General features: G+C 36.1%; 1 protein-coding gene across 1 annotated transcript; it reads right to left on the reverse strand.

The window, feature by feature from the left end:
• Positions 1-740: 740 nt before the first annotated feature.
• TFAM (transcription factor A, mitochondrial) lies at positions 741-10,760 on the reverse strand. Its single transcript, XM_015818108.1, has 7 exons — positions 10,657-10,760; positions 7,942-8,075; positions 6,540-6,610; positions 5,969-6,118; positions 4,845-4,940; positions 2,602-2,658; positions 741-1,205 (listed from the first exon to the last, which is right to left on the reverse strand). Exons 1-7 carry the CDS (start codon positions 10,722-10,724, stop codon positions 1,047-1,049), a joined length of 735 nt encoding a protein of 244 aa, XP_015673594.1. The 5' UTR covers positions 10,725-10,760; the 3' UTR covers positions 741-1,046.
• Positions 10,761-15,269: the final 4,509 nt, after the last annotated feature.

Genomic DNA, 15,269 nt, shown 5'->3' on the forward strand with positions numbered 1-15,269 from the left:
CAGTTCACTATTGCATTATTTCCCCTGTCACAGGAGGTAGAAGGGTTTCATCCCAGCTTTCAAACTCCTCAAACAAGGGCTGCAACATTTTTAGTGCTGTAGACAAGGACTGTTGCCACCTAGTTGGGTAGAGGCCTAAGGGCAACATTCAAATTGCACGTTTCTTCATTCTATTCATTGTAATTTCTCTCCCTGCCCACCAGACCAAATCTCAAATCTGTTGTGACATCTCCAAACTTCTGGAGTGGAAGAAGTATATTAGGACTCATTCTGATGACACAAGCTATTGGCAGTACTAATCCCTCTATCAGATCTGAACAATAATATTAATATATTTTGCATAAAGCTTGTTATAGTATTTTGTAATTGTTTTTATGTGCATATTCAGGGCTTTTTTTCTCATAGAACGCCCAGAACGGAGTTCCGGCACCTTTTTTGGATGGAACCTTATAGGGTAGGCAAGGTGGGTTGTATGACATGTGTGAATTCCGGCACTTTTTTTTTTTTTTTTAAGAAAAAAAGCACTGTGTATATTCATATGTGCCATTAGTAGATAACATTAAAATGTATCTTCAAAATATTATTTAAAATTTGTGGAGCAATGGTTTAATTACATGATTGAAATTTGTAATATATATGCTTTTTCCACTAACAGCATATATTATTCTCCCACTAAATTACTGCAATATTTCACTGCAACAAATATGTCAATTAAATTCCTATAAATCACAGGACACAAGTTTGTACTTCAAGGTCTTTTAATTAAAAAAAAGTCTATGTCCAGTGGTTATTTAGACATTTTTGGAAAAAAAATACCACCTTTCTCATGATTATTGATCACTTAAATTTCCACAAACTTGATTATGTTTGACTGTTTACAAAAAAGTAACTTGTATTTATGAGGAATAACCCTCAATGACAAATGCTTTCACTTGCAGTCAAAAATAATGAATAAGACATTTTTAAACTTATTCCTCAGATGGTTTACTCTTGCACCCGTTTTCTTTGTTGCTGATGAAACAATATTGCTTTCCAAATCTTTATTTTCAGCTTAAAGGTTCTGTTACAGGGTTTTTTCGTTTTCGTGTCACTGTGAATTTATAATTTAGAATATCCCCATGCCCACTTGCTTTCATTTGCTGTTCCCATGATCTCATTTCATTTTCATAGCGAATCTTATCATCTTCTGCAAGCTGGCTGTAGACCTGTAAAGTAGTATATGAGCTAGTCACATATCATATTAAGTCACAATCTTTAATCACATTTTAATTAACTCCAAATTAGAAGCAATTCATGTGAATTGTGCAAAGGTGTAAACCACGATTTACAAATCTTTATGGCTTGGTCTATATAACTCTCTAAACCAAAAAAACAAACAAAAAAAACACCTCATTATGGTTTAGCTTCATGTAGGAACCAGTTACAAAGAAATGGGGTTCCCAAAATGCTGAAGTTGTCTGCACAAACTGCTGCTAAAAGGAAAAATACCATACACATACACAACAAATGAAGCATTTCTCTGCCAAACCTCAGCCATCTCTAATATCTCTATATTAATATCTCTAATATCTTCCAGGATTTAACATTCTATAAGAAATTCAAATTCCTATGGAGAGGGGGGAGAATCAAAGCTTGATTAGAAATGATCTTTTTCTGTTTGAAACAGATGTATATAAGCCTTCATATCTGGCAAATACAAGTATGCTTTAATTAGTACCTTAAGGTGAAACAAACCCAGACCTTAAGGCAAATTTGCTCACATCGTTAACTTAAAATTTATATAACTGAGACATTGTCAAAACTGCTAATATTGTTCCAGCTTTTGAGTATTATTGAATTTTGCAATGTCTAGCTATTAAAATACTGCTTGCATTTTTTAACAAAATAATGCATGGATACACAAAGCAGGTACTGGTCAAGAATTTGTTGATGAATTTAATAGTCAAATAATAGCTCCTTTTAAATAGTTATGTGTGTTATTTAATAATTAATAAAATGAGGCCTTATACTTGTATTTTTAATAGGAAAAACTGATTCTCCTGGGTCTCAGGTCTTAGCCTTGAAATTATTGAATCTGTTTCCACAATTATTTGGAAGAAAGTTAAGCTCTGGGGTACAAGTAGTATCTGACTAACAGTGACAAGTGGAACTGGAATTTCCATTGCTTAAGTCAGGGGTGTCAAACTGCCGACCCGTGGGCCATGTTACTCTAGGGCAGCCAAAAATCAAGAGTCTGGTAATACCTTTTTCAAATAACAATTTTTATGGAATAGCATAAACTTTCATAAGATATAGCTTATTTCATCTGATGCAAGGAGCTGTTTTATGAATGAGCAGATTTAAAACTTTTACTAATATATTTTTCCTTATCTTTTTTCACCTGATAACAAATCATAATTCAGACATAACAGATTTATAGCCCTAGGTTCATATGCTCACTTGTTTCCAATAATTAAGCTATGATATAGACAATGACTCCTTCCCAAGTGAACAATCAATTATCAACATTCGAAAACCCTTGGCTGTAGACTTAAAATATGATAGATTCCTAATTTAGACATCAGCTTAAACCTGGCACCAATATCAGTTTTATGATAGTACCTGCTTTTGAGAACTGGGCAGGTTTTTCCATTCTTCACATAAAGCATGAAACTTTTCCTACGTGAAAAGAAAAAAAAAGAATAATTCACTAAAATTATGTGGAAATTCCTTAGTCACTTTATATTGGACAATATTTATTATTCTAAAATGAAACTACCAAATGATCCAATGTAAATAAAAAATATGTTATACTGCTCTTCATTTTTATAGTACTTGTGAGAGTCTACAAGTACAGCTATAAATAATAAGTGATTCACAATTAATAAAATTATAAACTCAGCAAAATTAATTTTTGTTGACAGGTATGTGTGAAGCAAGAATGAAAAGTGGAATAGCAAAAGAAGAGTTGATAAATTATAAATAGCTTTCCTTAATTCTTACTTGCTAGCTAATTTAATGACTAAACGACCCTAACATTGCTTTTGGAAATATGTGGTTTCTTCTCTGCAGATCTCCAAAGCCAGAGAATAATCTATGTGTAGAAACTGGAAATAATATCTAAGACTTTAAACTAGCTGCTTAAAAAAAAGGAAAATTAGTAAGAATTTTTAGAGATGAAATTGTCACTATGACATTGAAAACCAATTCAAGATGCAGTCAGAATACAAGAAGGTTCTATTAATTTCCTGAACATAATCTACTTCTTAATGTATGATGTCATGTATTGGGCCTGACCTTTCTAGGTTTATGGAGCAGATACAATTTTCAAAACTTAATCAAGGATAGACCTCAGAAATACATCTTTGGTGAAAAGACTTACTTTTTCAAACTTTCCTAAGGTTAGGTTTGGTTATTAGGGGTCATTGTTGGCATGACCATCTGGATTAATGGATATAAAAGTCCAGGGAATTGTTCATGCAAAGTACATAAAAAGATTATGCCCAATCTGTTATAGAAAAGCCTCCAGAGATATAGAGAACTACTCTGTTCAGCACTTAACATTTTTGCCAACTTATTAGACTTAATGATAGGAATCAATCAAAATTTACACATCCATTACAACAGTTAATATACAGGACAGAATTTTAGTATTTATGATGAATTACATGAAAATTTTAATATCTTGTACCTAGAAAAATAGAATCACTGGAAATACAAAGGGGGAGATGTAAACTACTGATTTACCTACTTGACTGCATGAAGTACAAAGAAATTTCTTTTACAATCAAAATTGGAAGATCTTCTGTATCTTAGAATTCATACTGAAATTTAATCTTGTGTCATCAGAAATGGGCAACAAGCAATTTTGTTTTAGATTTAAAGTTCCCATCAGTGTAAACAATGGGTGCACAGAACATTTCACTTTGAAATGTATCAAGTGCAAAAAATAACACCATGATTTCAACTTACAGTTGGCTATTTTGAACATTATAGTAACCTTGAGTTTGAAACATTTCCAAAATGTCTGAAATAACCCATTTTAAACTTGGACCAGCAATTTTGTGAAATTTCATGTTTAAAGTGTTATAAAATAAAATCTTTCTATTCCCCCTATAATGTATCCCTTAGGTCAAGGGTTCTCAAACTATAGGACATGAAGGAATATGAAGGGGAAAAGTATGACCTTAAAAAAAAAGCTCAAGGTTTTAAAACAATCATGTAAAACTCGAGTCGTGCCAAAACTCATTCTGGGATTTGGTCCCTTCTTTGACTGTGCAAGCCCACACAGTCCGGTACCCCTATACAAAATTAAAACTCAGTCATTAAAATTAGGTGATACAGGTAGTCCTCAACTTACAACAGTTCACTTAGTGACCATTCAAAATTACAACAGCACTGAAAAAAGGGACTTATGACCATTTTTCACACAACCGTTGCAGCATCCCCATGGTCACATGATCAAAATTCATGCGTGGTAAATGGTTCATGTTTATGACGGTTGCAGTGTCCTGGGGTCATGTGATCAGCCTTTGTGACCTTCTGACAAGCAAAATCAATGGGGAATCCAGATTCACTTAACAACATTACTAACTTAACAAATGCAATGATTCACTTAACAACTGTGGCAAGAGAAGTCGTAAATTGGGGCAAACTCACTTAACATATGTTTCACTTAGCAACATAAATTTTGGGCACAATTATGGTTGTAACTTGAGGACTACCTGTATATATATTTTTTTCACCATTACTTTTATTCACTGGGGGAGTGGGGGATACAGTATACCAATTCATTTCAGGGATCTGTAGTAATACAAAGTTTAACATTCTTTTCTTTATGCTACTTTCCATCTCATTTTGTTTACCTTATTTGAGGTCCCCTTGATTTCTCGGAAATGTTCAGAAACAAAAATATTGAAGGAACTCCGACATTTTTTTGGTTTTCCAAATGCTGTTAATTCCTACAGTAACATTATTGGACAATATTATGCAAGTATTTCATTTGAAATTGTATTCAGTTGTAAATTCACAATGCTGAACAATGGAGAATTTAAAAGAATCTTTGTAAAACAAATGTGTTTGCTGGTATGGAACACATTCAAGGAAAGTCAGTAAGAAAGAGACTGCACATTAAGGCAATTTGGAAGCATCCTGTATCTCAGAGCCTGCTCTGAATTCCAGTCCTTACTAGAGACTCCAGTTTTACTAGTACGTCATTCCATTATCAGGCACTTTAATCACATTATTTAAATGACGTTTTATTGTAAAGATTCAGAAGATTGTAAAGGAGAACTGAAAGGAATAATCTGAATGTAAGCATACTGGCTTTATCGTTAATTCAGACAAAAACCAATTAATTTTATTACTGGCATTGACAAAATTATCATCAGTCAATTGTAGAAGGCAGTTTTACTTGGAACTGTTTACATCCTTTGATACCATCAAACATCAACATCTGCCTATTCCAGGTCCTTGGGAAAGATTGAATAGATGGATAAAAATGCTAAATTCAGTCTGAACATCTGGTTGACTGTGCAATGAACCATTATAATAATAGGCTTGGAAATTGGGAAGGTCCATCAATATGATCCTGAGTTTTCATATGGTTAAATAGAACTTGTCTTTTGGTGTCATTATTTTATTGTTGTTTTTGTTTGGTTTTTAGTCCTATGTTCACTGCCCAGAGTCGCAATTGCGAATGAGCAACCATATAATTTGAATTAGAAATAACTCTGATATTAGTATGTGAAATATATCCTTTGATGATATATATCTTGATCAAAAGATGTGCATCATGTTATTTATTGTTAGGGTGAATAAACACCATTTAGAGGTTTCTTTATCAAAATAATCTTATGTATATACAGTGAGTCACGGCTAGAGATATTCTGAAAGGAAAAAAACTTGCACACAGACAAAATCAGGATACTGAGGATTTGCTAGTACAATGTCCTCAAATATTTGGATAATGAGAATAGAAAGCACTAACCTTCTTTATTCTTGCTTCTTTTCTTATTTGCCTCCTTATTCTTTTTTCCTGTTTCAAAGTTGCCTCCTCCGCAGGATTTAGCTCAGATTTATATTTAGCCATTTGTTCTTTATATCTATCCCATTCAGATTTTGCAATTGCTTCATAATGCTAAAAATAAAGAAAACTGCAATAAACATGTACATACATCTGTCAAGCAACACTGAAAAGTTAAAGAAATAGGATACTATATTTCTATGAATACAAGAAGCATTTCTTGTCAGTTCTAGAATTAATGATTCATAATTTGCATTGCACTCATGTTGGAAGCAATGCTTCTGGGTTGAAAGAATTAGCCGGTGAGATTAACATTGTCTGGGGACATCAAGTTGGGGGCTTCTTTCAGAGGAGCTAGAGCGAAGGATGGGAGACCACTCTGCTCCATGGCAACACTCGGGTCTCGAATGTGGGCTTGCTAACCTCCAACCCAGTGTCCTAACCATGTGAGCGCCACTGTGCTCCATGATTCTCAATAAAAATAGTATTCTATTTGTAAACAAACAAATAATATAGAGGACAAAATCATACATACTTGTTTTTCAGGTTCTGGTAATTCCCTCCAGATACGGCCAATCTCTTTCATGAGCTGCTGATTGTTCAGTTCTAGATAATAACAATAACAATGACTATAATAGTAATAATAATCTATAAACATTTACAGTCTTTACATGATGAAAATGGAAGACACATATATATCAGAGCAGTGGCAGACTAAGTTAAACTTTAGTATCCATACCATTCACAATTACCCTGATTATCTGAGAAATCTAAACAAGAGATTTAGTGAGCAAACTATATTTCTTTAACTATGAAAATATGATAATCACTCACAGTTCTTTTACATAACAAGAAAAAAAGGAGGAGATTGTCCCTGTGGGGAAAAAAATCATAATAGTAAATTTTTAGATCCAGTAGTGCAGGGGTCCCCAGCCCCCGGTCCGTGGACTGGCAAAGCCCCATCTGCGGGATGCAGGTAGCACACAAAACCATGCACCCTCCGGTCTGCGGAAAAATTTCTCTCCACAAAACTGGTCCCTGGTGCCCAAAAGGTTGGGAACCTCTGCAGTAGTGCAATTCCTTGAAAAATAAAAAAGTAGCACTTAGAGTAGTGGCCCCAACCTTTTAGGGACCAGGGACCAGTTTCGTGGAGAGAGGTTTTTGTGTGGACTGGAGGGGCATGGTTTCATGTGCTGCCTGCATCCCAAGATTGGTCTTTGCTTGTTTGCATGGCTCGGTTTCTGACATGCTACGGACCGGTGCTGGTCCACAGACCAGGGGTTGGGGACCCCTGACTTAGAGAATCTGATTTCAAAGAATTGGAGGAGGTTGCATAAGTAACCTACTTTTCTTTGTGGCAATTCTTTGCTGCACAGATATAATGGCAAATTGAATGACTGCTTTTAATTAGATGCTTCCAGATACTGGCCAAAACTATCTGGGCTTGAGTTTCTTCATCTCTCTATTTAAATCTGAGATGATTTTTCCCCTACTTGAATCAATAGTTGGAAGTTAATTCTTGATTTTTAAAATTCCTTGATTTTTAAAATATGTGTATATATTTTCATTTATACAGACAAATCTTTAAAATTGGTTATCCCCATTAATTCGTAGAATTACACATTAAAGGTATATATGTTGAAGGCACTTTTTGCTTCTAGTAGCATCAAAAGCATATGAAAATCATTTGTAAAACAGTGATATGTTTTTTATGCTACCCCTCAAAATCTACCTCACTTGCATTTATAATGAACTAACTAATGCATAACTTATAATATATTTTTTTGGAGTTATTTCTTTTAGTTTACTAAAGAAGTATTTTTACAATATTTATAACCTGCCTGGACAAACTCTGAACCGGTTAAAACTAAATTCAAAAAAGTACATTAAATAGATATCAAGGAAACTAATTTCTTAACTTTAGGCAAACTTCTTACCTGGATATTTTTTCTTGTAATGGTCACGCTGTTTATTTAGAAAAGTAAGGTATGATGGCAGAGGACGCTTTGGACAACTGTCAGAACTAAAATATTTTGAAAAACATTTTTCCAGTGAAGGAGTGACATTGCATCTATGGTAGACAGAAACAAAAATATCAACTATTATTGCATCTAAACTGTAATATATAATAATGGGAAAACAGGGATTGTTTTAAAAAAAGAGACATAAATTGAAGAGTCTAAGAGAAAGCAGTCACCAATAAAGGAGAAGGGGTCCTTGATGATCTCTGAGCTTGGTTGGTTTTTTGCAGATGTTTTATTATCCAAACCATCATCAGTGCAAAAAAAAAAAAGTCAGTTACAACCATATCCTAATTACAAAATTAGAAATAATGTCCTAATTTAAACATCTTTACCTAAGCCTAGCACAAAATCACCAAGGTTGTTAAGTTGCACCTTATGGAGCAAAGGGAAAACAGGAGGAAAACAAACAATAAAAAAAGACATTTCATAGAACATATTTGTCTGAATTCTATAGAAATTAATCTCAATGTTAAGTTTTAAAAGTTCACCGATTGCACTAAGCCAGCATTTCTCAATCTGGAAGAGCCCTTGAAACAATTTTTAGGTCTCAGGAAACCCTTGTATAAAAGTTGGAAAAAAAAATACAAAAGCTTCACAATTCAGTTCAAATCTATAAAATCCACATTTTATCATACTTAACCACTGCAAAGCAACAGGCCGGAAGATGAACCATAGCAACTGGAAATTCCTACCACTGTGAGTGCAGTATTATGAAGAGCGCAAAATTCAAGAGAATATTTATCTCTTTCAACCTCCACAGAACTCTCAAGCCCACAAAGTCAATAATGTGCAGGGACTCATATTATATGGCTTATTTCTGGCTTAGCAGTATGTGTCAATTATAGTATAAGATACAGAAGGATCTGGACAGACTTGAACACTGGGCACTATCTAACAAAATGAAATTCAATGGTGAAAAAAGCAAGGTTCTACATTTAGGCAAGAAAAACCAAATGCACAAGTACAGCATAGGTGGCACCTTGCTCAATAGTAGTAACTGTGAGAGGGACCTCGGAGTCCTAGTGGACAATCACCTAAATATGAGCNACAATTAACCAGTGGAACAACCTGCCTCCAGAAGCGGTGAATGCTCCAACACTGGAAGTTTTTAAGAAGAGACTGGACAGCCATTTGTCCGAAATGGTATAGGGTTTCCTGCCTGAGCAGGGGGTTGGACTAGATGACCTTCAAGGTCCCTTCCAACTTTACTATTATTATTATTATTATTATTATTATTATTATTATTTATTATTATAAATTTGAGAACAGTAAATCATAGTTAGAAAACATGGGGGGGTGTTTGTTTGCTTATTGATTGCAATGGGGCAGATGCCAGAACATTTGTGTACTTTAGTTTTGTTGTGATTTAGTTTGCATGATTTAGTTTTTTGCACTCTAGCCAAAACACTAACCCTTTCCCGGATTATAAACACAAGTTAAAAAAATAACCAACAAGGTAGATACTAATAAAAATACACCCTTCTCAAATCCCTTAAGCATATTAAAAACCGACAAACATGTTCTAATAAAAGCTTCTTTACGCAAACGGATATTTATAATTCAAAAGAAGGGCAGGCAGGAAACGACGGTGAAGACATTCCCAAATAAAATAACTCCGGGATGAAAGGCCAACGGCCATAAGCGAGGCTCGCGGGCTGAGAAAGGAAAGCAACGTATTTGTCCCGCAAATTTAGCACACTTCATCTTAACTAATAGTAATCTGTATCCAGGAGGGTCCTTTCTTCTCTTGGCAATTAGGCAATTAGGAAAGATTAGGAAATGCAGGGAGGCGACGCTGTTTTAGTGGGGGTTTTGTATGGGGTATTTTTAGAGCAGGCCTGTTATTTAATTTGATTTTAGACAGAAATTTGTGTATATTTATTGTGGTTTTTATTATCGCCTGTTCACCGCCATGAGTCCCGTAAGGGAGATAGGGCGGTATATAAATTAAATAAATAAATAAATTAATTAATAATAATAATAATAATAATACTAATAATTGCAAGAAAGCATCATAATAATAATAATAATAATAATAATAATAATAATAATAATAATAATGGCAAGAAAGCATAAAATCCCTATGCTTAAAGCTCGCGTTTTTATCTCCTGCCTCAACGCCCCAATTCTTACTACAGAGTCACTGGATCTTCCACCCGTTTCTGAAACAGACGCCTGTGCTTTGGGTTCCTCACGTCTCGGCCACAGAAAAGACCTCCAAGGATAGGAAAACCCTGGTGAAAACGAGTCTGTGGGTAGGAGCTGCTTCTCTACCGGCTGGACCTCCGAAAGGCCGGGGGGGCGCTGGAACCCCCCCCCCCCCAATTCGTCAGGAGAGAGTCCGAGGGTCATTTTAAAGCGGCGTCGAGTTACGACGCCGCGAACCAGCCCGATCCCCACCAAACGAAGGTCAGCGGGACGGACGCACAGGCATTGCGTCCGTCCCGGGAGAAGGATGCGGGAAGGAAAGCAGGGATGAACGCCGGGATTTGCGTCCGTCCCGGGCATTGCGTCCGTCCCGGGAGAAGGATGCGGGAAGGAAAGCAGGGATGAACGCCGGGATTTGCGTCCGTCCCGGGAGAAGGATGCGGGAAGGAAAGCAGGGATGAACGCCGGGATTTGCTTTACCGGAGGACGCCGCGTGGCCCAGACACGGATGCCGACGCTAACAGACGAGCGACCAGCGCTACCGCCATCGCGCTTTCCCCTCAGGCGACCCTCGCGCCTCCGCCCCACCCCCACCCCCGCGCACAATCGATGTGATCCAAGGCTGACCCGGATGTTCCTTCCCCGCAGAAATGAAGGGAGGGCGGGCTCCGCTAGGCGCATGCGCCGGGCAGCCCGAGAGTGGGGACGCACTTTGGGGTTGTGCCAACTTCCGGTTTCTATGCGTGGTCCATAGTAGTCAAAAGTCCCCAACGTAGAAAGGAGGGAGTGGGGGATTATTATTATTATTATTATTATTTTTTGCCACCGACAAAGAAGTAACTCTTGTTGCCAGTTATCCTGGATAATGCTCGGAGCCAGCCGTGACCCCGCCCCTCAAAGCCCTTTGGTGAAACACGTGTACTTGATCGCTTTGGCGGGAAATTAATTTTCGACGGCAAGACCAATCGGGGAACAGGAAGAAATTATTCCCGCCCATACTCCGGGAAGACAAATTTAGAGGAATAGGAGGCGGGTTCAATGGGCCACGTGTATGTCAAGTCCGCCCAGACGGAATGGGATTGGAAATGAAAGGGTGGCGCATGCGTGCTACCATCTGAAAGCAGCGACAGTAGGTGATGAAGGCTTGGTGGTGGTGGGTGTAGAAGGCTGTGGCGTGCCGAGAAGCCGCCGAGAGCCTTTAGGACAGTGTTTCTCAACCTTGACAATTTTAAGGCATGTGGACTTCAACTCCCAGAATTCCACAGCCAGCATTGCTGGCTGTGGAATTCTGGGAGTTGAAGTCCACATGCCTTAAAATTGTCAAGGTTGAGAAACACTGCTTTAGGAACAAGAGGTGTATGCTGGCTGAGGAATTCTGGGAATTGAAGTCCACAAGTCATAAAAGGGCCAAGTTTGAAGACCCCTGGTGTATGCATTTGATGAAACTGCAGAGTAGACTTTGGTATGTTTCAACAGCTTGTGCTCTTTCGTTTCTGGAGAAATTTTTTTCACTTGGGCTTCCTGTTCACGCTTCTAAAATTTACCATATTTTTCATCTAATATTGTCTTCGAAAACAGCAGAAATCGACTAATTTTGCTCAGGATCATGAACAATGAAGAGGGTTTTGTTTTGTTAATGGTGAATTAACATTCAAATGTTACGTTTGCCTCTATCTTTATTTCTAGTTCTTGAACGCAAGGGCATAAATATCTTTATTTCTGTGAATCATGTTCAACAAGTGGGCACAGGATTCTTTCAATATTTCTGCGGATTGTAGGAGCCTTTATATCCCCTTTTGGAAGAGCCGTGGGGATACTTGGCTCAAAGCAGTACTACTGAATTTATGTAATACAATAACCAACCTTACAGTTTTATTCATAGCACCCAACTGGCATTTGGACAGTACTACCACCACTCCTTTTTTCATTAATAAAGGTCAAACTGCTGGGTTAAAAATACAACTTTACAAGTTCCAAGTTCAAAACAAAATTTTATTTTCATTCAAGCCTCAACTGACATCTTCAGGCAGAAAAATACCACATCAGAAGTAGCTAGAAAGCACGCCTTATTTAACATTAACTAGAATGACTAAAGATTACATTTTAAGAATTTCACTGATACAGAGATCCTTTGCTTTAGTCATGCCAATAATGCCAAGTGAGGATTATACAGAAAATGGGATGGCTCAGTTAGTGCTCTCTCTAAGGCACTGTACAGTATAAACTGGCATTTGGTGGAGGGACTGAAGTACAGACACATTTATGCCACCATAATGGATGCACCAGGACTGAGCAAATATTGAGATGGGGCATGGGAATAAAACCAATCTTCATAATGATTCACTTAAAAACAGAACATGACCAATTTCCAGAAAATGCAAAAAAAAATATTACAGAATTCTTAACACCTTTTAGTTAACTGAATTTCTGGTCCAGATGTCTGCTTAAAGATGTTACTATTATTAAGGTTAGTCTGGAAGTTCAGTTTATGAAACCAGTCTCTGAACTTCAGTTTTAAATGTCAATTGAAGACATTTGCGGTACTTGCAACGATACTTCATAGAACCCAATGAAGAATAAGCAGCAACCTGATTTGCACCTTTTGCTCAGCCTGAAGATTTTGCATTATGGTTAGTAAATTCCTCCCATTAGGTATACTTCAAAGCATAATAATATCTAAACAATTTCAAACCATCCTCATATAATTTCAGCAAAGCAGATTAAACACTCTCACTTAACAGCCATGCAAATCAAACTACCAAATTTCACAGAGCCTATTATAAGAAGAGATATGGGATATTCTGGGACAAATCTATTTTAAACATTTAATACAGATAAAATGTGGAAAATCAATCTTTTATCACCATTTTTAAATGCTGATGACAGAATGTTAATAGCTTCACAAGCAATGGCACCCCTTTTTTCAAGTATAGCGAAGGATTCATTTACTGCATGGAAACATGTATTGGCTATTTGCAGAGATGGCCTGTTTCACAGTATGCAATGACATTAATGCGATGAAATTTCAGTGCTATCTTATAAAGCTTCCATCTTTAGATTGTACTGAGGTAAAACAAAACAAACAAAGCAACTTTTTCATAGGCAATTAGCATGATGCAAAAATGTTGAGATTAAAATTAAACAGAAAAATAGCCTCTTGGATGTTTGCCACATTTTGATGAGAATAAATAGAATACTTAGTGAATGATTCACCATTGATGGAAGATTAAGCTAAGGATGTGTAACGTCCTGTTGGTTTTTTAACATATTTATGATAAATATACAAGGAATTAGTGTGACAAGATGTATTGGCTAAATATATACTGATGTTTACAGATTATGTTGGTGACTGGAACTGAACAATTTGCAACAAATGTGCAACAATTGCAAACACTGAATGATACAGTGAGAAGTATGGGTCTGAAAATTAATGTATCAAAGACCAAAGTAATTATGTGTTATGGTAAATTGAATTATGTAATATTTATACATAAATGGTGGAAAAGTGGAGCAAATAGATGAATATCTGTACCATTGGAATATGTTTATTAAAGCTGGGAAAATGGATGAAAAATGGCCAATGTAGTTGACCATGGAAATGTGATAGGCATGATATACATTGACTTCAGCAAAACTTTCAATCAAGTCTTCCCTGAGATCCAAGTGAAGAAGATGATAGCAGAGCCCAGCCTATTTTTTTTCATCAGATAGATACAAAGCTGATTGAACAAAGGTACATCATGGAACTGAATGAACATGGAAGGAGTGTCAGGGAATATACTGGAAACGTCTATTTTTAGACCTGCTGTTTTCATATTTCATAACATTTTAGATGAGAGGTTAGAAAACATGAATGAAAAGTTAAAAATGTGATTATTAGATCTGCAGTTTACTAGAAAGAGAAGGAGGCACAAGCAACATAGTGAATAATATCAAGATTTGGGTGGATCTTAACAAGCAGGAAGAATGGGCAGAAACCAGAACAAATTCCTGTATTGTATCTATCAAGGATTGGGCTGGATGATTTAAAAGAAATTCAGCGTTTATATTCTATGGTTTAATGAATATTTGTTCAGAGCACTAGATGGCACCTGTGCTGCATTTTTTAAAAGGAAAAAAAAAACCCCTTACCTCAACTTGACAGTTTTTCTGTACCTGTGTTTGTGGGTTGTTGGTTTTTTTAGTAGATTTATGGGTGTGATTTTTAATGTATTCTTTCAGTACATTAAATAAAATAACAATGAAAACCAGCAGATTTGGAAGGAAGGTATGTATCCCATATTCCTATTATCAGTACTTTCAGACATTTGTTTCTAAAACACTGATAGTGATAATGCAAAGAATCTACTGAATGTGTTGTAATGAAAGTTGTTTGAGCAAGAGAAAAAAGAAATTGTGGCATAGTAACTCTTTATAAATTGTTGAGCTGTTGAGCTCAGAAAACCAAATTGTCTTGACTATTTAAAAAATTTTAAACTTGTAACCCAGCCACACAAACAATTCAAATGCAGGCAGCCAAAGGTTCACTTTTCTGACGGATAAGCAGATATTACCTCTCCATGCCTGTCATATGGCAAAACAATGCATTCATGGCCTTGCACTAAGAAAATAGTAGATTTGGTTTTGACTTAATATGATCTGTCAATTCTGGCTAAAGGTTTAATCCATTGTCACTGACCAATTCAAAAAAGGAAAACTTTGCTGCCGCCGCCGCCGCCATCCCCCCAAAAATTCTGGGACAGCAAATGAAAATCATAATAAAACTAAATAATTATAAACTTGATATGATTATAATATGCATTTTACAAATACTAAAGCAAAACTGGACTAATTGATTAATGACTTATTACTAGGTGGAAATAGGCACCTTTGTAATATAAATTAAATATAAAAATATAAAATGGTTGCTAATTTTTTTACAAAGCAGGAATGAGAGCATCTACTTTCATCACTAGTAATGCTGATGAAAAAGAGTGTAGATTTTACCCTTAGACACTCATATCAAAAGTAGATTTTCACTCTATTCAGTTGCTAAACTAATGTGTGACTGTGTACAGTACCATATGAATGTGAATTTCCTTTCTCTATAAAAG

This window comes from Protobothrops mucrosquamatus, unplaced genomic scaffold (genome assembly GCF_001527695.2).
Source record: "Protobothrops mucrosquamatus isolate PMUCROS unplaced genomic scaffold, P.Mucros_1.0 scaffold681, whole genome shotgun sequence".
Taxonomy (NCBI): Eukaryota; Metazoa; Chordata; class Lepidosauria; order Squamata; family Viperidae; genus Protobothrops; species Protobothrops mucrosquamatus.

Excerpts from the sequence above, each read along its gene's own strand:
- TFAM (XM_015818108.1), bottom strand. The coding sequence starts at position 10,724 with ATGGCGGTAGCGCTGGTCGCTCGTCTGTTAGCGTCGGCATCCGTGTCT. Across the intron at positions 6,611-7,941 it reads TTACAAGAAAAAATATCCAG|AACTGAACAATCAGCAGCTC; the intron begins GTAAGAAGTTTG and ends GTTATTATCTAG. Across the intron at positions 1,206-2,601 it reads TGCCCAGTTCTCAAAAGCAG|GTCTACAGCCAGCTTGCAGA; the intron begins GTACTATCATAA and ends ACTACTTTACAG.